Raw genomic sequence first — 22,844 nt, forward strand, 5'->3', positions numbered from 1 at the left:
AGCTTGAAAATGTTAATGCAGAGTTACCCAAACTTTCCCAGTTCACAGCAGCCCTAAACATCCCAGCAGTTTTCTCACATTGGCCCTAAACCAAAAGAAATACCTATTGGTCTGTTTATTAGTAGTTAGGTCCAAACAACTTAGTAAGCATTTACATTTCTGCACACCTGTTGGGCACTGCACAACTTCTCTTTGAATCAGAGCAAACACTATTACCCTTGTTTCCTGTTCTACATTGATTTTTATGTCATACGTACTTTTTACCATACAAACCAACAAGAAATCAGCTTCACAAAGAGACAAAGTCATTGGAAGGAATATAAGGCAACCTAATAGTAAAACTACATCAAGCTTAGTTCATGCAATGTTCAAGCATCAGTGTATTCCCTCAAAGATTTAAAATATCCCTCAGAGCACCTGTGAATTCCTAGCAGCACTCCAGGGTGCCCCAAAGCACAGTTTGGGAACCAAAGTATTAATGGCTCCCTACTGCCCATGGGGGAAAAAAAAATCTAAAAGTATGGTGTATGTATAACTGTATATGTATAACTGAAAGGATATACAAGATATATAAAGATGCGCAAACAGAAAATAGTATTTGTCTCTGAAAACAGTAACCAAGTGGCTGGTAGACAGGGAAGAGAGGGAAACTTACTTTTCATTGTGGAGCCTTCTCAGCACCACGCTCTAACCATATGTGCTACTGGCCAGCCCCTGCAGAGCCTTTTATAACTTTCTAATTTTCAGTTTTGTCCATGTGTTACATAATCAAAAAATATTTTTTAATCCTAAATACAAAAAAGCATAAAATTTAAATGATTTAATAACTACCAATAATTATACTTTTTGCTTTTAAAAAAATTACCAACAAAAGCTAGAGCTGAGGTCATTTCACCTGAATGAACATCAAGGTAATTGGGAGGAAGAGCAACTTGACACTGAGGGGCAGGATGGTGCTCAGGAGACTTGGGCAAGCCATTAGCACCAGCTAATGGCCTCAGCTTCCCTTGCAAAATCAATACTGAAGGTCATAACCGAATGACTCAATGGTTTCAATGTCACTGTTGAGCCAATGGAAAAGGAATTATTCACAAAGTCATCAAATGAGTGGGGGAAAAAAGCCTCTATCTGAGATAAAGCACTGAGCATCCTTTTTATGAAGGGGCATCATAACTACATTTCAGCACCAGTAAAACAGCACTTTCTAGTCAAAGAAATTAAGAGAAACTGCAAAAGAGAGTTCAGAGTTTTCTTCCTTCCCCAAAAGATACAATGCCAATGTCCCTTTTAGGGAAGAAATCTGTGGCAAAAGCTACTAGCTGCTCCACATAGCCATTGTCCCCTTCTTCCTTAGTAACAGACCCCCAACTTTACTCAATGAAGCCAGTTAGTAGACTTCATTTTCCAGTCTCCTGTGCAGGTAGGTGTGGCCACGTGACCAAGTTCTGAGCAAAGAGGTGTAAACTGAATGAGGATCTATGAGAAGGCTGACAAAAGGAAGGTGACTGCTGGGAGATGAGATTGTTTTGTCCTTCTCCCTTCCTCTTTCCTGCTTTCCAAAATGGGGATGTGATGGCTGGAGTTCCAACAGCCATTTTGCACCATGAAGTGACCATGAGATTGGAACTCACAGGCCAGGATGGAGGGTGAAACAGAAATATGGGAAGAGTCTAGATCCCTGACGAACAGGAGGCCATCGTGTCAGCCTGGGCTTGCTGTTTCCCAATATCCTCTACGTGACAGAGAAATAAACATCTACCTTTTTAAAAGTTATCAATACCTTAAGTTTTATGTTACGTAACCAGAGGTAACCCTAATATAGCCCATCACTGATATTAATTTACAGGCCACAACAACTTGAACACAGAGCTGGGACCAACATGACAAGAGAAAAGCACCTGCTCCTGGGAGATAAGAAGCAGCAGTTGAGGGGGTTATATATCAGGGCTTGCAAAACCAAATTCTCACTGGGATGAAGAAGCTACAATAAATTTGTAAAGCACCTGGGTATAAAACAATAGCGAGAAATGGGGCCTGGGGCAAGCCCCAGAGTGCTAACAGCATTTGAGTTTAAAATTTTTTTTAAACTGGTACAGTCCAAATAGAACAATTTTGCTGGGCTGTGAGTTTCAGATACATCCTGTGGTTTTCTAAGACATGGAATGCTGAGTGAAAACAGAGGTTAGCTTGTAGAAAAAGTCCCAAAGAAAAGAAATGGTGGGTTATCACTCCCAGGGGGAAACAAAGGGTCCATGTAAGATGAAGCACAAAACTTCAGTGCTTACCTTTGACTTAATTTTTAAAACAGTTATTTGGCAACATTCTATACCATCAAAATAGTCACAAGAAAAATCAAACCTCAAGGTCTTCTGAGTAAAAGACACAATGGTTAATGGCCAAGAGGCCAGCTAATTCTTTTTCAACCCAAGAAAACAACGAAAAGTAACAGTAAGTCAAAATGTTTAATTATTTCCACCTTTGAGAAGGCCATGCTGATGTCATTTATTTTGGAAGAAGTCACATATCTATATGTATATAAGTGTATAGATTTTTTTTTTTACAAAAATCATACCATGCAAATAATTTTGAAATTCCTTTCAAACACTAATCCCTCGCATTTAGGAATATAAACTTGCTTAATCAAACATTACCAAACCACTTTTTCTCCTAAGAAAACCATATCAGAAGCTTAATATGAAATGTGACCATAATTAAGTGATATAGAAATCAGAGGTCATTTGCATAAGCAAAACTGGCTCTTCTGAATGAGAGAAATAAAAATCACAATGAGGCAAACACCACATAATAATTGTTGCAGGCAAAATTCACTGATGAAAGCTAAAATTAGTAGGCAAAACTTTGATCAGAAACAAAATATCAGCACAGTCTCAAAGTATCACCCCAAAGATATGTATTAATTACACTCTACAGTGAAGAAACCCCACAGACACCAAGTTCAGAATCACCAGTATGAAGACATGTCAACATCACATACCCCCTGATATCACACACTAAGAAGAGCACGTTACCTCTGTGACATTCCTGCCAAAAATGCATAACTTCAGACTTATCATGAGTAAACATCAGACAACCCCAAACTGAGGTACATTCTACAAAATGACTGACCAGTACTTTTCAACAGTGTCACAATGAGTCAAGACAAAGGAAGGCTGAAGAACTATCACAGACTGAAAAGGACTAAGGAAACATGACAACTATTACAATGTTGGATCCTGGATTGGACCCTGTAACCAAAAAAAAGGATATTAGTGGAAAAATGGTGAAATGTGAATAAAGTCTACAGTCTGGCTAATTTTTTAAAAAAAGAAAAACTGGCTCTTCTTTAATGTCAGTAAAAAAAAAAGACCAAAAGCAGAATCACAATGACTCCCTAGTCACTGCAAGTACAGGTATAATTGCTTCAAAGCTCCAAACCCATCCAAGAGTACTAAAAGCATCCCTCACCACTGGGTAAACGCAGAGTGGAGCCAAAGCCCCTCAATTTAAATTTGTACATCTCGGGCCGGCCCGGTGGCGCACTGCTACAGTGTGCCGCTTGGGAGCGCGGCGGCGCTCCTGCTGAGGGTTCGGATCCCACATCCAGACCGGTTCCTGCTCACTGGCTGAGCGAGGTGCGGGTGCAACTCCGAGGGTTGCGATCCCGTTGCCGGTCCCAGTCCGGTACGGGCGCAACACTGAGGGTTGCGATCCGTTGCCGGACATGAAAAAAGACAAAAAGGAAAAAAAATAAAAAATAAATAAATAAATAAATACATAAATAAAGTTGTATATCTCATCCTTAAATTGTACAGCAATGAACAATGTATTACTCCAAATCAAATATGCACATGTGGGTGCACACATACGCGCGCGCGCGCGCGCACACACACACACACACACAGAAAATTTTGGTACACTATTAACAACCATTCACATTACCTAAAAAAATCTTGGAATTCCTCCTTTTTGGTAAAGCTCCACCAGACGCCCCTCTTACCTTCTGAAAAGAAAACAAGAGATCATCATTAACATGTAGCCTATAAAACAAACAATTTTGTGAAGGTAAGTACATCTCAAATGTTCCCAGTTTTTATTAAAGACCAAGAGGAAATGTTCAACCTGAACTAATGATTCCAAGATAAACAAGAACTTGACCCAGGTCAATGCAGATAGGTGAAGGCAATGCAATTGTCTCACCTGATTATTTTCACCTAGTTATTAAAAAAGCACGTCTGGAAAGGAAAGTAGAAACCGGGGATCAAGGTGAAGTTGATGCTTAAACTTCCAATCAGCACATGCTCCCAAGAGGGCTGGAGTCCACACCTGATGATGTGAGACTCTGGAAAGATGAGGTGGCTCCAGAGGTGAAGATCTCATTCCCTGCTTACCCAGTGGGTTCCTAGCACTTGGTCCTGGGCATGCTCAATAAATATTGTTCGAAGATTCAGCAAATACTGATACATAGTCGCTGATATTCTGGTCATATGAAACTTCAATCTAACTTCCCTAAACATATATGTTGGAACACCAACAGATGGCTGTGTTCACCCTCCTAAGCTTCATGTGTTTTCTACCTATGGTGGAAGTCCTCAGCAGAAATGAAATAAACACCCATCAGGTGGTTATACAAAAGAGGTCACTCATCTGACACTCACACAAAAAATTTTTGCTCTCAAATAGGACTGTAATAATTTTTGTTTAAAATGGCCAAAACCATATTTCCACACTGCATGTATTTTCAGTAACTGGAAAAGAGCACATTTCCAACAGACCATGGGGTGGGGGTCTAACCCCAGCATCTTTCCAAGCAGCCACGTGTCTGGTGGCATCAAGGCCTTGCTCCACATTTGCTCCTTCTTTAGCTTGTCCTCTCATCAGTCATAAGTCTCTTTTCCCACATTGTATTATTTGACATTGAAAGCCAACTCATCTTTGTGATTCTCATTAAGTTTTTACAGCTTCTACTATACATTTACAGTTCCCATCTTAGGAATCTGAAAATTATAGAACACTTTAGCTCAAAAGCCTGTCTCTCCAAATACTGATGCCAAATGCATGTCTCCTCTTATAGAATTCCTCTCCTCCGTGATCCCAGAGCAACTGGAATTAGATCTACTTCCTTTCAGATTAAAAAAAAAAAAGTAGAACTTCCTTCTAAAGACCATCACCTCTGCTCCTGTATCGGTCAACACTAGAAATCACCAGGGTTTGAGAAACTTAAACTCCTCGGTCAGCAAGTATAACTTTGCCCGTGTGTCAGGTTCTATGCTGGAGCTCAGGATGCAAACTGAACAAAGGTACAATCCATCTGTTCAGGAGCTTGCTAGTGTGGTAGGGGAACATATATGTAAACAAACACAAAACAGACTGATGAGTGTTAAGAGAGGTTCGAAAAAAGGTACAATCATATCGTAAGGAGAAAACGATGAGTTCACCTGTGGGTAGGGATGTGGGCAGGGCTGGTCAGATGAGAAGAGAAGCAGTTTGGGCATATAGCAGCTACTCAGTAAATATTTGCTTGATGGATGGATAGATGGATGGAGAATGAGTAGATGGGTGAATGGATGGGGGGGTGTAAGAACAGATAGATGGATGCCTGCATGGGGGTTGTGGATGAACAGGTGGACAGAAGGGCAGATGGATGGACAGACAAATGGATGAATGGATGGATGGATGAGTTGACAGATGGATGAGTTAGTGGATGGGTGGATGAACAGATGGATGGATGGATGGATGGACAGATGGATGGGTGAGGAAATGAGAGGATGGATATCCTGACCACAGAGAGTACAACAGATAAAAGAAGAGTGGGGGTAGAAGTAAGCCATCCCAGACAGAAAAAACAGCATGCACGATGGCATGAAATTACAGTGTGTTCTAGAAAGTAGAAGAGGTTTGCTATGTCTGTAGCACAAAGTTGGTGGAGTAAGAGTGAGGGTTAGAAAGACTGCAGGGGCAGATCATGAGTACCTTCATCCTGCAGCACGGGGAGAGACATCAGAGATCTAAGCTTCAGTGGGCCACAGATGCACAGGTGTATACATTTGGAAAGATCTCTCTGTGAGCAGTGGGCAGAATGGATGGAATTGAAGGCAGCGAGTCTGAAGGAAGGGAGATTAGTCAGAAAGCTATAGTACTAGTGCTTTAAAAGATAATAAGCACTCAGACAAGAACAGCAGGGACCTGGGGGCTATTTGGGAAGCCTGGGTAACAACACTTGGTCACCAACAAGACACTAAAGGAAAGCAGAACCCAAAGGATGTCTAGGTATCTGGAATTCAAGAGGAAGGACAATTTAGAGAAAGAGGATAATTTGTTCAGTCTGGGCACACTGAACATGAACTACCTATGGGAAGCCGGAGTAGAAAAATCCAGGGCAGAGTCGGATGGTCAGATCTTGGAGAGATATTAATCGGAAATCATCAGCTTAGAGACAGAGGTTAAACAAGGATATGGATGACACTGATGAGAAAGAGCATCTTTCAGAAAAAGAAAATGGGATGATCAAATGGCATCCTAGGAAATTCCAGTAACTAAGGGGTAAACAAAGGAAGAGATGCTAGTTAAAGAAACTGAAGAAGGGCAGAAGGAATGCCAGGAAAGAACGGTGCCAAAGAAAGCAGGGGAGGAATAGTTCCAGAGGAAAACAAGTGCAAATACTCAAACACTCAAATACTCAAAAAGTCAAGTTACATCAGGTCTAAAACGAATTCTCCAAGTGTGGCAACTAAGAAACAACCTGGACAGTTTTAGTAGATCAACAAGATCGATCAGATGGCAGTGCTGAGCCTTAACAGGAGATGTAGTAGCGAAGATGAGACTAGAAAAGTTTTCTAAGAAGCTTTAATTGAAGGATGAGATGACAAAAGGAGGACACAAGTTAGAGGGATGGTTTTACGGCATGTTCTATATTATGGTGGGAGAAGATAAGCCAGAAGAGGGAGAAGTTGGAGTTATAAGAGGGGGTGAAGTGAATGAAGGAGCAAGTTTCCCGATGAAGGAAGAAACAGGACCCTGAGGACAGACAGAACATGGGAGGAACATGGGAAACATGGGACTGACATGGGAGGAAAACAGAAATGGAACCACTTGCAGATGAGCTTCCAGGATGCAAGAAAAACGTTCAGTGAGTTCCAGTCCAGGGTCCCTGTTTCTCTGTAAAGTACAAGTCAAAATAGTTTTCTAAGAACAGCGCAGGAAGTACCGGTAATGAGGAAAGCATCCAAAGTTCAGAGTGGCCACTCAGGGGTGTGGGAGGGGACACAGACCAGAAGGTTTGCTGGGCAGTGAGAGGGCCAGCGTAGGTGGAAGTCCAGGAATTTGACATGGTCCCAACCCCCCAGTAGTGTGGGGTTCCCAGCGGTCTAAATGGAAACAGAGGGTGATATCAATGGATCATCTGGTTGGAGTTCTGGATGATAGTTAAGGAGGCAAAATAAAAAAATAAGGGTCATTTGAAGGAATTGTTGATGACAGAATGTTTAAAGTAATGGATGGTGAGCAGGCTAAACAAGTCGCAGGCCTTGGAGGTCTCAAGGAGATAGAATAACAGATTGAAGTAGGAATAAATGAGTGAAAGAGCTAAAATAAGTGGAGGTTGTGGTCAAAGACTGAAATATTTACATTAAAATTTCAGAGGAAGAACTAACCGTACAAGATTACCAGCATTCTAAAATTCTGCCACTAACTTTGTGACCCTGAGCAAGTCATTTTAAGTCTCTGAGCCTCAGTTTCTTTTTCTTTCCCCAAAATTTCATCACTTTAAGACATGTGGGACAAGGCAGACTTCATAAGAATTACTATGTACCAACTAATAGGAGTAGTGAATGTAAATCATATAATATCAGGCCAAAATTAAATTATTTTAAAGCTAATCATGGAGTTTATGGCTTATCTGACCTCCTGGCCTTTCTTCTTCCTCTTCTAGCTACTCTCCCCACTGTCCAATTTTGGGATCACTTCTTTGTTAGGAACTTAAACAGAGAACATATCAGGTAGAATGGAGTGAGAAATAAGACAAAAATCAAATCATCATTGACTATTAAGAAGATCCAATGTAGTCCACAAACTATTAGGACTACAGTGAAAGTTGAACCGTGTTGCTACATATAAAATTAACATTTGAAAATCAATAACGGGCCGGCCCCATGGCTCACTCAGGAGAGTGCGGTGCTGGTAGCGCCAAGGCTGCGGGTTTGGATCCTATATAGGGATGGCCGGTGTGCTCACTGGCTGAGTGTGGTACAGACAACACCAAGCCAAGGGTTGTGATCACCTTACCGGTCAGAAAAAAATAAAATAAAATAAAGAAAATCAATAACATTTCCTAACACCATCAATAACCAATTAAATACATAAAAAATAAAAGACAGCAGAAACATTAGTAACAAAAATTACAGGGCACTAAAAAAAAAAATCTAACAAAATATGTTTCTTTACAGAAAATTACAAAATATTATTGAATGACATAAAAGAGACCTGAATAAAATAAAATGGTATGCCATGTTGAACCATCATTCAATGAATATTTACACAGTACATACTATACACTAGGCACTAAGTGCTGAAGACACAACAGTGAACAAAACAGACAAAAGACCCTGCCATCATGGAGCTTACACCACGATGTGGGTTATAGATTAATCTATAAATTCAATGCGATTGTGACCAAAATCACAACAGGATTTTTTTAACTAGATGAACTGATTCCACAATCCATACAGAAAAATAAGCACCTGAAAATACCCAAGAAAGTTTTGGAAAAAAATTAACGTGGAAAAAGTGTTTACACTACCAGATCTCAAGGCTTGACACACCAGTGCAGAGACAGACAAATAAAATAAACAGAACACAAGTGAGAGCCCCAAAACAGACCCAAGTGTGAGTGGGAAGTTAAAATATGAAAAGATTGGCACTATATATTACCGGGAAAGGTTGTACTATCAGTAGGGGGCAATTGGTTATAAATATGGAAATAACACATTCCCTTACTTCACACAAATAAAAAATAAATTATAGGTGAATTACAGACATAAGATGTTAAAACACATTCAAATACACATACATACACACTTAATTTAAAAAAAAAAACTCCTAGAAGAAATATCTTTATTACATTGAGTTTAAAACAATTTCTTAGATGAGATACAAAAAGCACAACTCATAAGAGACAAAGTTTAATAAATTTAACTACATCAAAATTTAAAACTTCTATTGCACAAAATAATTTATAAACAAAGTAAAAAGACAAGCTGCAGACTATAAGAAAATTTGTATACAATAGATAAAGGATTAGTATCTAAAATGTAAAAAGACTCATCAAATTTATATGAAAAAGATAAACACAGAGAGAAACAGGCCAGAAATATAAATAGGCAAATCAGAGAAGAGAAAACCAGAATGATCAATAAATATGTAAAAAGATGTTCAGCCCTCACAAAAGGAAATGCCAAATATTTAGATGCCACTTTATAACCATTGGCAGAAATCAAAAGTCTGACCAAGGTTTCGGAAACAGGAATTCATAATCACTGAAGATAGGAGTATAAACTGGTACAATCACTCTTGAGAAGGATTTGGCAATATCTAGTAAAAAAGGAAGATATGTGCATCCATGAGCCAGCAATACCACTTCTAGATATATTTCCTAAGGAAATCTTGCACATGTACACCCAGGAGAAACGTATAAAATGTTAAATTCTTGCATCACTTGTAGTAGGCCAAAAAACAGAAACACTAAGCATTCATCAAGACAAGAACAGAATAAATTATAAAGTACTCATAAGATGAATACCAAACAACTATTAAAATGAATTAAGTACATACAGATACATCTCAACATGGATAGATTCCAAAAACAATGTTGAGGGCAGAAAAACTTTATACAGAATTATAGATAGGACCAGCTGATTAGTTCACTTGGTTAGAGCATGGTTCTGATAACACCAAGGTCAAGGGTTCAGATCCATGTACCAGCCAGCCACACACAAAAAAAAAAGGTAAAAAAAAAAAAAAAGTTATACATAACAGTATGATAGCATTTATATAAATCTTTAAAACATATAAATTTAAACTATATATTGTTCATGAATATGCATAAACAAAGTATAATGATACGCATGAGAATGAGGAAAAAAAATGCACAGCAGTGGTTACTTCTGGGGAGGGAAGGGAACAAAAATGAACTTTCACCAAAGCTTTATTTCTTTCGCCCCCCCCAAAAAAAAAAATCCATGCAAAACATCCAAATGTCTCTTGCTTTTCATTTTTGGTTCCACGAGTGCCTCTGGAATTATGTTCTGTATTTTTCTGTAGTTTTAAACTTAAATTATATTTTTCCAATCAGTCAACCCATGCCTTCTTAACAACTTCAAATAGAAATATAGAGGAAGGAAAATAAAACTAGTTAAGATAAGGTTTGGGGAAATCTATGAATTTCTGCAAAGAATGCTGTTGTTTCCCGTCATCAGATAAAATCAGAGTTATGTGGGCACAGTAAAATATCCATGTAGTAAAGCACACTAACACAATGTTACAGGAAAGATACTGAGGCCAGCTCTCCAAAAGAGTGATTCTCACCTCTCGCACGTGTCTTTTCAGGTGCATGTATACACTCTGTCCAGTTTTCCGAAAATGTCTTTCAACGTGTTCCCTTCCAAAAGCCAGAAATGTATTCATGCATACATAGAGTCCACCTTCAGAATTCTAGAAGGAAGAGACAAGTTACAACATTAGCCATGGATGCCCAGCCAGGTGGTCTAAATACAGAAAAAGGGAAGGGGAAGGAAGACAAGCAATGAAGACAAAGCCTGGCAAAAGGCCGTGGCAGCTCTCGTAGCCATCTGCAATGACCCTCCAATGGCTCCACAGCCACCCACAGCAGCAGCTCCCACCCTAACCCTGGGCTCCAGCTGCTCCTGAACAGCTGAGCACTGCACTCTGTTTACCAACCCTAGCTACATTCGCGGTCAGGGGAGATCCTCAGAGGCCCTGGGAGATAAACATGCTTGTCTGACTTTCCAAATGGGGCAAGGAAAGACAAGGGATGGAAGAGTGTTGGTAAGAGATCCACTGCTATCATCACTGTAATACTTTATTATTGCTCTTCCTCACTCATCGGTGCAAGTATCCAGGAAGATAAAGTTTTAGGTCCTTTTAGCAGAACATGGTTCTTCAAAGATATTGTTTCTTTCTTTTGGTGGCACATAATATTTTATTGTATTCATGAATAAATTATAACAATTTAATAAATAAATAATAACTTAAGTAAATAGTAAAGAATGGAGTCCTTTAATAATCATAGCTGCATTTTATCACATACCTAATATGTGCCAGGTGCTTTACGTATATTATTTCAAATACTGACCACTGCAGCTGCTTATTATTATTTCCATTTTACAGTTTTAAAAAACTAAAGATAACTCACTTGCCCAAGTTCACACAGCTTGGAAGTGTCAGAGTTAAATGTGAATCCATTTCTCTTTTTATCCCTCTATACCACATTTCATAGCACAGAATATTACTTAATAAAGACATAATACTATATATCAAGGATATTGTTCACATTTTAGATACCTGACTTTTTATCTCAATTTTATCTCCTTTTCTCTGATTTTGCTTAACATGCTTCTCTATAAACTTAGCCTATAAAATTAACCTTTCTTGGGCCGGCCCGGTGGCGCACTGCTACAGTGCACCACTTGGGAGTGCGGCGGCGCTCCCACCGAGGGTTCGGATCCCACATACAGACCGGCCGCTCACTGGCTGAGCGAGGTGCGGGCCCAACACCGAGGGTTGCGATCCTGTTGCCGGTCCCGGTCCGGTACGGGCGCGACACTGAGGGTTGTGATCCGTTGCCAGTCACGAAAAAAGACAAAAAAAGGAAAAAAAAAAAATTAACCTTTCTTTCCTCAGTGGAATTGGATTTTTATTAAGTCCCTATTACTCTCAACAATCCAAATAATAAAAAACAAAATGATTAAAATACCAGTCAAAATTGCCAACAAACACTTATCAAAATCCCTGAAGAGTGCAACACCTGGGTTCCTAGGCAGGAGTCAAGGGCAGCACCACCTGCCCAGAAGCAGGCAAGAGAGCATGCTGAAAACACCATTTCCACATGGGTGGCTGACCACCACTACCACAGTCGTGGCTGCCGTAAAAGTGGCTCAACACCACAGCAGTAGCCACAGACACCATGCAGGTGACCTGCCAGACACTTGACTGCACTGACACAAAGAGAGTCACCAGCAGAGACTGGAAAAAGAAGACATTTCTCTCCTCAAAGCCTACCCCAGAGTAAGAGAAGAAGCAACTGCTCTCCCAGACATCCATACATCAACATAGATACTACAAATATGAAAATCCAAGAAAATATCAAGCCACCAAAAATACACAGTAATTTCAAATACCAAAACCTATAGAGCAGGAAACCCTTGAAATGACTGAAAAGGAATCCTGAGCAACAATCTTAAGGAAATTCACTGAGATAGGCGAAGACTCAGTTAAACAACATAATGAAATGAGGAAAAAAAAAATCCAGGTTTTGAAAGAGGAAATTTACAAAGAGATTAATAACTTAAAAAAGAATGTAGTAGAACTCATGGAACCAAAAGTTTCACTCAATGAAATTAAAAAAAAAAAAAAAACACAACCAATAGCTTAAGCATCAGGCTAGAACAAGCAGAAAAAAGAACTTCTCATCTGGAAGATAGTCTTTATGAAATAACCCAGGTGGGTGAAAAAAAAAAGGAAAAAAGAATTTTAAAAATGAAAAAAATATAAGAGAGCTAGCAGACAACCTAAACACACAAATATTCAAATCATGGGTGTTCCAGGAGGGGAGGAGAAAGGAAAAAGGCATGGAAAACCTATTCAATGAAATAATAATGAATGAGGTATGGAGCTGGGGATCAGACCCCCTCCCACAATCAGGCACACTGCCATTGCCACCACCAACTAGGTAAGGAGCATGCCAAAAATACCACCTCTATGTGGGTGGCCCACCACAGCCACCACCATAACCATGACTGCCACGAAAGCAGCTAGATGCCACAACCACCATGCAGATGGTCTGCCAGCCACTGGAGTGCACTGACACAAGGAGAGTCACCAGTAGAGACCAAAAAAAAAAAAAAAAGAGGAGGATGTCTATCTCCACAAAGCTCATTCCAGAGTGACAGAAGAAGCATCTGCTCTATGATAATATTGGGGGACCTGAACACACCTCTCAGCATTGGACAGATCATCTAGGCAACAAATCAACAGAGTAACCATTACTCTTTCAGAAAGGGAAGAAATCTAGGGTAATTAGAGGAGAGATGGGTTAGAGAGAGAGGGATGGGAGAGATTGGACAAGGGGCATAAAGAATAAGTATGATTCATAACAATATATATGCTAGTAATATTGATTTGATCAACATATGTCAACACTGAATCCCAAAAATATGTATAATCAATTATGATTGAATAAAAATTAAAACAAATAAATAAATAAAAAGAAATAATAATGAAAAACTTTCCCAGTGTAGGGAGAGACACCAACCTTCAGATCCAGGAGGCTCAAAGATCCCCAGGGTCAACCCAAAATATCCTCTCCAAGACACATTATAGTCAAACTGGCAAAGCTCAAAGACAAAGAGAGAATCTTAAAAGAAGCAAGATAAAAGCATCAAATCACCAATAAGGGAGCCCCAGTCAGACTAACAGCAGACTTTTCAACAGGCCAGAAGAAAATGACTCAGGCTAGAAGAAAATGGGATGAAATATTCAAAATACTAAAAGAAAAAACTACTGGCCAATAATACTATACTCAGCAAGGCTATCCTTCAGAGATGAGGGAAAAATAAAATACACTACTACCCAGAAAGACAAAAACTGGGAGTTCACCAGAACCTGACTGGCCCTACAAGAAACCCTCAAGGAAGTTCTGCATCTGGAATCTGAAAAATGATAATCACTACTGCGAATACACAAGAAAGAACAAAACCCAATGGTAGAACAAAAATGCAAACGAGAAAGAGAAACTAAATCTTACCACCACACAAAAAAAAAAAACCATAATGACAATGTAATAATACCCCTGCTTTATTCCTGATTTTAGTAATTTTGGTCTTCTCTCTTTTTTTCTTGGTCAGTCTAGATAAAGGTTTGCGAATTTTGTTGATCTTTCTAAAGAATCAACTTATGGTTTTGTTGATTTTCTCTATTATTTTTTAATTCCCTATTTCATATATTTCTGTTGTCATCTTTGTTATTTCCTACTTATTTTTGCTTTTCGTTTAGTTTGCTCTTCTTTTTCTATTCTTTTAAGGTAGAAATTCACATTACTCATTTAAGATTGTTCTTATTTTTAATATAGGTGTTTACAAGTATAAATTTTCCTCTAAGCACTGAATAAGTCCTGCATCCTATAAATTTTGATATGTTGTACTTTGATATTTAATCTCAAAATACTCTCTAATTTCCCTGTGTTGTGGTGTGTGGTGGTTAGAGAACATATCTTCTGTGATCTTAGTCTTTTTAAATGTATTAAGACTTGTTTTGTGGCAAAAAAAAAAAGACTGAATGTTAAAGCTGCAAATGTCATAGAGTTATTCTATGTACTGTATATTTTTCTTTGGCACTCAATAATTTTATTTTAGGGTCACCCTGTGGCTCACTTGGGAGAGTGTGGTGCTGATAACACCAAGGCCACAGGTTCGGATACCTGTATAGGGATGGCTGGTTAGCTCACTTGGGAGAGCGTGGTGCTGACAACACCAAGTCAAGGGTTAAGATCCTTTTACCGGTCATTTCTTAAAAAAAAAAATTTTTTTTTATTTTAAGTCTGGAAAGAAGAAAAAGAAAAAAGAAAAAATATCCCTTACAATACATTTCAGTAGAGCACAATTTAAAATATCAAAACAAACACTGATGCTTATTACAAATTACACAAAACATAATTGTTTAAAGTTCCAATAACTCAAGATTGTTAATTAAAAAAGAATTTCCAATAACAAAATTCTCTAACACTGCCTCTATGTTTTATAAATCAGGATATAAAGGAGTCCTGTCACAAGGAGAACATTATAACAACACAGTTCAAATATGTGCCTCTTACTGTAGCATATGCATTGCAATAAGACAAGAAAAAGAAACAAAAGACATAAAGATCACAAAGAAAGAAGTAAAATAGGTCTCTATTTGCTGATGACATTACAGCCCATATAGAAAATCCTCTTTTTTTTTTTTTTTGTCTTTTTTCCGTGTCCGGCAACGGATCGCAACCCTCAGTGTTGCCCCCGTACCGGACCGGGGACCGGCAACGGGATCGCAACCCTCGGTGTTGCTCCCGCGCCTCGCTCAGCCAGTGAGCGGGAACCGGTCTGTATGTGGGATCCGAACCCTCAGGCGGGAGCGCCACCGCGCTTCCCAAGCGGCGCACTATCCAGTGCGCCACCAGGCCGGCCCCGAAAATCCTCTTTTTTATATACACATAAAAGTAAGTTTACATTTCCAGAGATGATCATAGAGTATCAAGAATTTGGTTAGCTCAGTTGGTTAGAGCATGGCGCTGATAACACCAAGGTCAAGGATTCGATCCCTATACCAGCCAGCCCACTCAAAAAAAGAACTTGAGTTCAAGGGCTAGCCTCCCTAAGCTAGGCAAATCATATTTGCAAGCCTCCAGAGATCTAGTCATGCACTGTTGCTAATGAGAACTTGATATGTGGCTATTGATTAGAAAATCACATGTGACCTGCATTGTATTTCTATTGGACACTGCTCATCTAGCAATGGAAATAAAACAAGTAACAGTTTAATAAAGGGTTAATAAAATGTTCCCAACAGGCTGATTGCTAGCAAGGTAGTAAACAGAAAATCTAGTGGGAAATTTTTTTATGGTCATGTCCAAAGCAAATGAGAAACTACATTCTAAAAGCCTTGGTAATTACCACGTATATGGAAAATCCTAACAAATCCACAAACTAGTAAAAATAACAACTAGTAAGACTAGTAAGTGAATTTAGCAAGGTCATAGGATACAGACTAATAGACAAAAGTCAACTGCAATTTTATATACTAGCAACAAATACTTGCAAATGAAATTTTTCAAACTTGACTGCAAAATAGCATCCACAAAACCCATAATTATAATATATAGCTTGTGTTTTTAGATAACTTTTTTCCTTTTAAGTGAGATCATTTGCATAAAAGTAGAAAAGCTCTTCAACTAGGCACATTACATTCACTCAATCAACAGATTAGGCAAGTATTTTCCAAAGATTTTTTAAAAAATAAACATTTTCCATAGAATAATCATAACCCTTAAGAAAAAAATATTGCATCATTATAATGGTCAATTATTCATTAAGCTCATTGGATTGAGCACTACATATTGTGATCAAAAAATGTAACAGTTCCATTCTCTTCCAATAAACTGTAATTTGATCAAAGAATTCAAACCAGAAGATATACTAGGGAAAACATGGGATCTGTAACAGAGGTCTTTAACTGTCATCAACCAGCTCTGTGGCCTAAGGCAGGTTGTCATACAGATCTCTGAGCTCCTGTGTTCTCCTCTACAAACATGGCTGTAGCAATAATTCTCACCACACAAGGTTGCATGAAGTTTAAAGGAAATGAAATACATTAAAATGCTTTCTTTCTGTGCTGCAAAGCATTACATAAATGTTGGTTATTATTTATTATAGGCTAATTATCATTATTCTGCTACCTCAATCATTTTATAATTGGGGAAAACAAGCAAAAGGAAGAAAATGTGAGTCTGACAGCCACAGGCTCGAAGCAACAAATATTAATCTGTCAGAAAAAAACATTAGGAAACTAGTGGAAAAAACAAGAAATCAGCAAGCAAAAGAAGAAAAACATTCAATTTCAGCATTTTTCTGAAGAAAAATGTAGAATCGCTCTATAATTCAAGAGTTTATAATTTCTAGGATAATAATAAAGTCTTTGCTAATTTCACTGTCAAGAGTTTTTGACTTATTAGGAAATTTGATAGAAATTTAACATACCAAATATTCATTCTCAATTTCTTGAGTCACTTGATATTGCAAAGTCCATAATCAAAGAGAAAAATTCCTTGACACTCAGAGAGGAATGGCTGCATGGAGAAGGATTCTATTATAAGCATCCACAGGCATCTTCCATCAGACACACAGATTGGCCTCAGAAGCAGCGTGTGCCCCTCCTCACTGGCAGTGCTGAAATGGAGGCACTACCCAATGGACTTGCCAGAAGTTCTAAAAATTCAGGGCACACTAAAAACAGAAAATCCCATATAGAACAAGCAAACACCTCAGTCTAATGATCTATTCTTTCTTCCCTCTTGCCTTATTAACGTCTAAATATTGGTCTTATAATATGCTTTCTTTCACACACAAAGTCAACACTCCATGGCACATACTCTGAACAGCTTCTTTCAATAATGATGACAAGTCTATGTTGTTAAATCTCTCCCAAGTCCCTTTTAACCAAAGCACAGATGACGGTGTATTGCCAGGGATCAGAACTAAACTAATTGACTTAAGAGTTTCAAACCCTCAACCTCATCTTCTCATTAACCAGCCACCCTGCCACTAAGATCGCTACCCCAGAAAGCATGGTAAAGCACTTGCCTCCACATGGACAAAAGTGCAGCCAATAAATCAGGCAGGTTAGAGAACCACACCAGTTGAAAGTGAAATGCAAATGGAAGAATAAAAGGGCAGAATACAAAATAATACTTTTTTAAAGTAATGGTAGTAGAGGTGCTCTGTTAAATTAAAATAGATTACAAAATTAAATTCATGTAATATTGGGTTAATTTTTTATGTAAATGGTAGCATAAGAATGGAGATTTCAGAAATATATTCATCCTGTGACAATTGCTTTATATATATCTGTGTGGAAAAGAAGTTTCTCCCACCATAATCTCACAACACGTCTGACATCAGATGCGTGGGGATATCTCCCCACCAGCAAGCAAGCAATCAGTTCTGAAGTGGACACCACCAATTCAATTCTGATGCTGTCTACCTGGAGGTAGCATCAGATCCCACAGGCTGAGAGCTCAGTCCCACAAGACTGTCCCCTACTTCTAACGCCAATCACAAGCTCCAGGTTGTTTTACGTACACTTCTGACCGACTAGCTACATATAAATTGGGGTTCCCAAAACTCGCTCCTTAAGTTCAATTAATTTCCTAGAGTGGCTCACAAAACTCAGCAAAACAATAACATTTACCAGTTTATTATAAAAGACATTACAAAGGATACAGATGATGTGATGCATAGGGTGAGATTTGGGGGAGAGGGGCAAGAAGATTCCATGCCCTCCCCAGGCAGGCACCCTAACCTCGAGGAACCTCCATGTATTTGGCTATCCAGAAACTCTCTGAATCCTGTCCTTTTGGGGTTTTATGCAGTTTTTTTGTTTTGCTTTGTTTTTTTGTTTGTTTGTTTGTTTGTTTGTTTGTTTGTTTGTTTGGTAGCTGGTCAGTACGGAGATCTGAACCTCTTGGGGTTTGCCTACAAAACTTCATTATGTAGGCATGCTTGAAGCATAGACAACTGTGTACAAATGTGATTGGAACACATTATATTGGAACATACAAAAACAGTATGTTCTGATATTAATAGACTGAGAGAGGAAACCCAGCAAGGCCTGTCTGTTCAGATTCTTCTTGGCCTGTCTGTACAGCATTCCACCCTCCTGAGTATGGGGCAGGGCCCTTTCGGAAATGGGGACCTTATGATCTACAATCAGACAAGGTAGGTTAGCTCCAAAACAGAAAGACAAGGGAAGATTAATGTATATTTTTAATAACAGGGCTATGGGAGTTATGGGTCAGGAACCATGGACAAAAACCAATATATATATAGGTATATACGTGTGTGTATGTGTGTGGGTGTGTGTGTGTACATATACACACCTATATATCATAATGTCACAATGTCAAACCACAAGAAATATGAAAATGGGGAAAGAATCACCAAGAAAAGTTCCTGCGACAATTAACATCAGTATAGAAGAAAATTAACCTAGATCCACATGTTATACCAAACACTACAGTAAGGTCCAGATAGATCCAGGAGATAAGCAATTTAAAAACAACGAAATAGCAGAATATCATATTTCTCCCACTTGTGAAGGGGAAAATAATTTCTGGCCAAGAAAATAGAGAATCATCAGAGAGGTGTAGTTGAGTATAAAAATGTAAATACTAATGAACAAGTTTTGCACCAAAATGTAATGAAACAAATAGAAAACAAAAACAGAATGGGGAAAATGTAAAGTATAATGAATAAAAAGCTTATATACAAACTATGGAAAATCAGATAAAATTACAAGCTGTCAGTATTTAAGTTCAACTTAATATGAATTTTTTAAAGATAATTTGCTTTTAAATGTGAGAAAATATTAAAATCAAATCATCACAACCTCATGATGTAAGCATATTAAAACAATTTGGGGGCATATGTACAGGCCTACCAAACAAGCAAAAATTATTAAAACGGCGCAGAATAAAGCCACAGAGAAAACTCGCATATCCACTCCCACAGTATAAATCAGTTCAGTCTTTCTAAAGAGCAATAAAACTGCAACCCTTAGACACAGTATTTTCCCTTTGGGTATAGACTTCAGGAATCAAAAGAAAGAAGTGGGGAAAAAAATCTAATTTGTGTAAAAATATTCACAGATGCACTATTTGTAACAGGAAAAAGTAGCAATGGCCCCAAAGACAGGAGCTAAGAAACTGTGGCATATAAACAACTACAATGTTACTTAGGGTGACAAATTTATGAATTGTGTGTAATGTGTCTAGAAAAGGTAAAAAGAATTATTAAAATATATATAGAAATGTGTATAGAAAAATAATGTCAATGAAAAAAGAACCCATGCTGATGACAGGTGGAGGGGGGATGGGGAGAAGAGAAGTCTGCATGTTGCCAAAGGCCTGACGTGGAACTAGAATGTGACCAACGGTATTATATTTATTTAAGTTCTTGACTTTCCGCCCACAGCCTCCGCTCCCACTACATTCTTGCTTGGTCTAGAGCCCTGCTTCTCAAACTGTTGTCATGAAGGGTAAGCTTGTTTCCTTTTGTGTTTTGTTTCATTTCATTTCTATTCATTAAGGAAAGATACATGGTACCACTACACATGATTAGTTCACAGCTCAGGCCAGATGTGGACTTACACATCTAAGTTCTACAACACCCAAATGTGTCTATGTCCCATTCAAACAATTCTACTGGCCACTTCGATATGGCTGCAAAGTCAAGTGGCTATAGAAATCTCTAAACACTTACTCTCCATGCTGATTCTTATCTCCTGGCACCAGTCAGCCAACCACACTTTGAGGACTGGTCTAGAGTTGGGTGAATTCTGCCCCATTCAAAAAATGTCTCACCATCAGGAAAGTGTCACCTAAGGACCTTCAGGGATACAAAGTCAGGTCTCCAGTCTTCAGAGCAGCCCACACCCATACCAGCTACATGTCAACACCTGCATGACTCCAAGCACCCTCCAGATCCCACATCCCACCGGTCTCTGTGCATGACCAATTCTCACATCTCCCTGCTCAACCCTGTTCTGACAGTTCTTGACCCCAAATCTGCTTTCACGTCACAATGGCTGTGTCCTGCTCATTGAAATCTGTGGCTGTGAGAAACCCAAGCTTCCTTCATTTGGGGCCACAACATTCAGAAACTGAACAACACATTTGCTCCTTGAGGACTGGAAAAGTGTCATATTCATTACTGAATCCCAAAAGCAGTACCCAGTAGAGGAAGACTGAAAAAACACTTGTGGAATGAATGACAACTTTTATGTCATTGTTTGTCATTCAATCACATAGTTTGGTCTCTCTCAAACTGTTCCTCAGTGCCCTTCTGATGTGAATTTAAAATACTTCATAGTACAGGTTCCACTTAAAGTCTCTGGCATAACAATGAGGATCATCAAAATAAGACTGACGGCCATGCATAAAAAAACAGCCTAAGGCACCAGCAGGAATACTGGCTTTTCAGGTTTGTTTGGCTAAAGTCACACTTAGCAGCTTAGACACTTGAACCCCACTGTCCCAGCTCTCCTCTCTGCGGTGACCAAGGCATCCATGAGTCGTTCTTCAGGATGGCCATTGTCTTCTCCACACCTCCATCCCACCCTGGACCCTACCTGGCTCCTACGCTCGGAGTGACCAATGCACTTCTGTGCACAGTCTAAGCTAAATTGGATACTAATGATCATTTTCATGGTACACCAACCAGAAACACAACCAAGATGCAAGACTTTATTTTGACACCTGAAATCACAAGGAAGTCAATAAATACTGCTCAGGACTCTATAATAATTCCCTTTGACAACTTCTCCCACCCTGCGATCAAACCGTAAGAGACAGGAAGCATTAGAAGCCCATGTATTGTTAGAACCCATTCTTCAATGCATTTCAATACACTCATATACACAGTATATACATAGCCATTCATTTATTACTTCACATTATATTACCCTACGTACTGTTCAGAAGCAACATCAAGGACAAAGTTGCCTGCCATCTTAAAGAATGTTAAAACACTGGCGAATATAAAGGTCAAGGTTACAACATGTTTCAGAGTAGCAAGTGAACAGTCATTTTAAATAAAAATACACCACTTGTCAATCAGTAGGTGTTCAGGGAACTTTGTTTACGATGGTGTTTTCTTGGAGACCAGCCTCTGCTGGGAGACAGGAAGGGAGAGTGAGCATGTGTGAGCAGCGCACTCAGGAAACACAGCCGCTGCGTGACACATGTTTTTATAACTACAGAACAGTGTCTCCTGTGGAAAACAAGCGGTCATTGCCACAAACAGAAACATGATGTAGGTAGACGGAGTCACAACAAATCCATGTCCAGGACAAACTGCACACTAATACCACAGAAAGACTGTGACTCACACAGTTTTGCGAAAGGGACAAGAATGTGGTATTTTCTAGAGTACTGACTATTTTTTTTTAAAGGGAATAAAAAAAAGAAAGAAAAGAAATTATAAATTAGCTGTTTGTAATTGTGAAAGGAAGTGATCTGAACGCCCAAGAACAGATTTGTTTAATAATTTATGATATGTTTTTGAACTCCACTGGCTTTACTATATTCAGGGGTGAATAAGGCAACCAGAAAAGACGTAAGAATTATACAGGTCCCAGATAAAAATGGCAGGCCTGGGACAACAGCTCCCTGCAGGGCAGTATTGTCAGAGTTCAATTCCGGGCCCAACTCAGTCAGTTCGACATGGAACAGACAGAATATGAAGCCATACAGTTCTGGCCCCAGGCCACTGCACAGTCCTTTTATTTCAGTTATGATCCCCTGGACAACTGTTGCTGATCTGACTCTGTATTCTGAGAGATGAGGGCACTGGCTGCCAGAAAGGTGATGCTGGGCATGGCGGCCACGGTCCCCACTGCCCACATCATCCAGGCTTGAGATTCAAACCGTACCAGGCTAAGCTGGAGCACCTGGAAGCCCAAGCCAAGGAGGACAGTATTCTTATTCCCTAATGATCTTATCCAGATGCTAAGAAAGAAGGAATAAAAGACAGACAGACAGAAAGACCACAACAATACATTGAACTTTCAGAAGGAGAGAACAAACCTAAGGATATTAGAGACGGCGGGAGGGAGGAAGGAGATTTGGAGAGTGATAGGTCAGGCAAAGGGCATAAAGAAAAATCACAATTTGCAATAATGAATATGCTAATAATAAAAATTTTTTTTAAATAATAATAATTTATGATACATCCATGAAATGTAACACTCTTCAGCCATTTAAAACTGATTTATGGATAAGTATTTACTGATAGGAAAAAAATGTACAT

The 22,844-nt window shown here is 38.9% G+C and overlaps 1 protein-coding gene across 1 annotated transcript in view; it reads right to left on the bottom strand.

Moving 5' to 3' along the window:
• The window catches only part of USP13 (ubiquitin specific peptidase 13 (isopeptidase T-3)), a 116,647-nt gene that overhangs the window by 78,671 nt on the left and 15,132 nt on the right, over positions 1 to 22,844 (bottom strand). The window contains exons 2-3 of the mRNA XM_008568105.1: positions 10,579 to 10,704; positions 3,940 to 4,000 (exon numbers count right to left, since the gene is read on the bottom strand). Coding sequence (XP_008566327.1) covers positions 3,940 to 4,000; positions 10,579 to 10,704 — 187 coding nt within the window. The remainder of the gene's footprint in view (positions 1 to 3,939; positions 4,001 to 10,578; positions 10,705 to 22,844) is intronic.

Source organism: Galeopterus variegatus, unplaced genomic scaffold, assembly GCF_000696425.1.
Source record: "Galeopterus variegatus unplaced genomic scaffold, G_variegatus-3.0.2 Scaffold374, whole genome shotgun sequence".
NCBI classification, from domain to species: domain Eukaryota; kingdom Metazoa; phylum Chordata; class Mammalia; order Dermoptera; family Cynocephalidae; genus Galeopterus; species Galeopterus variegatus.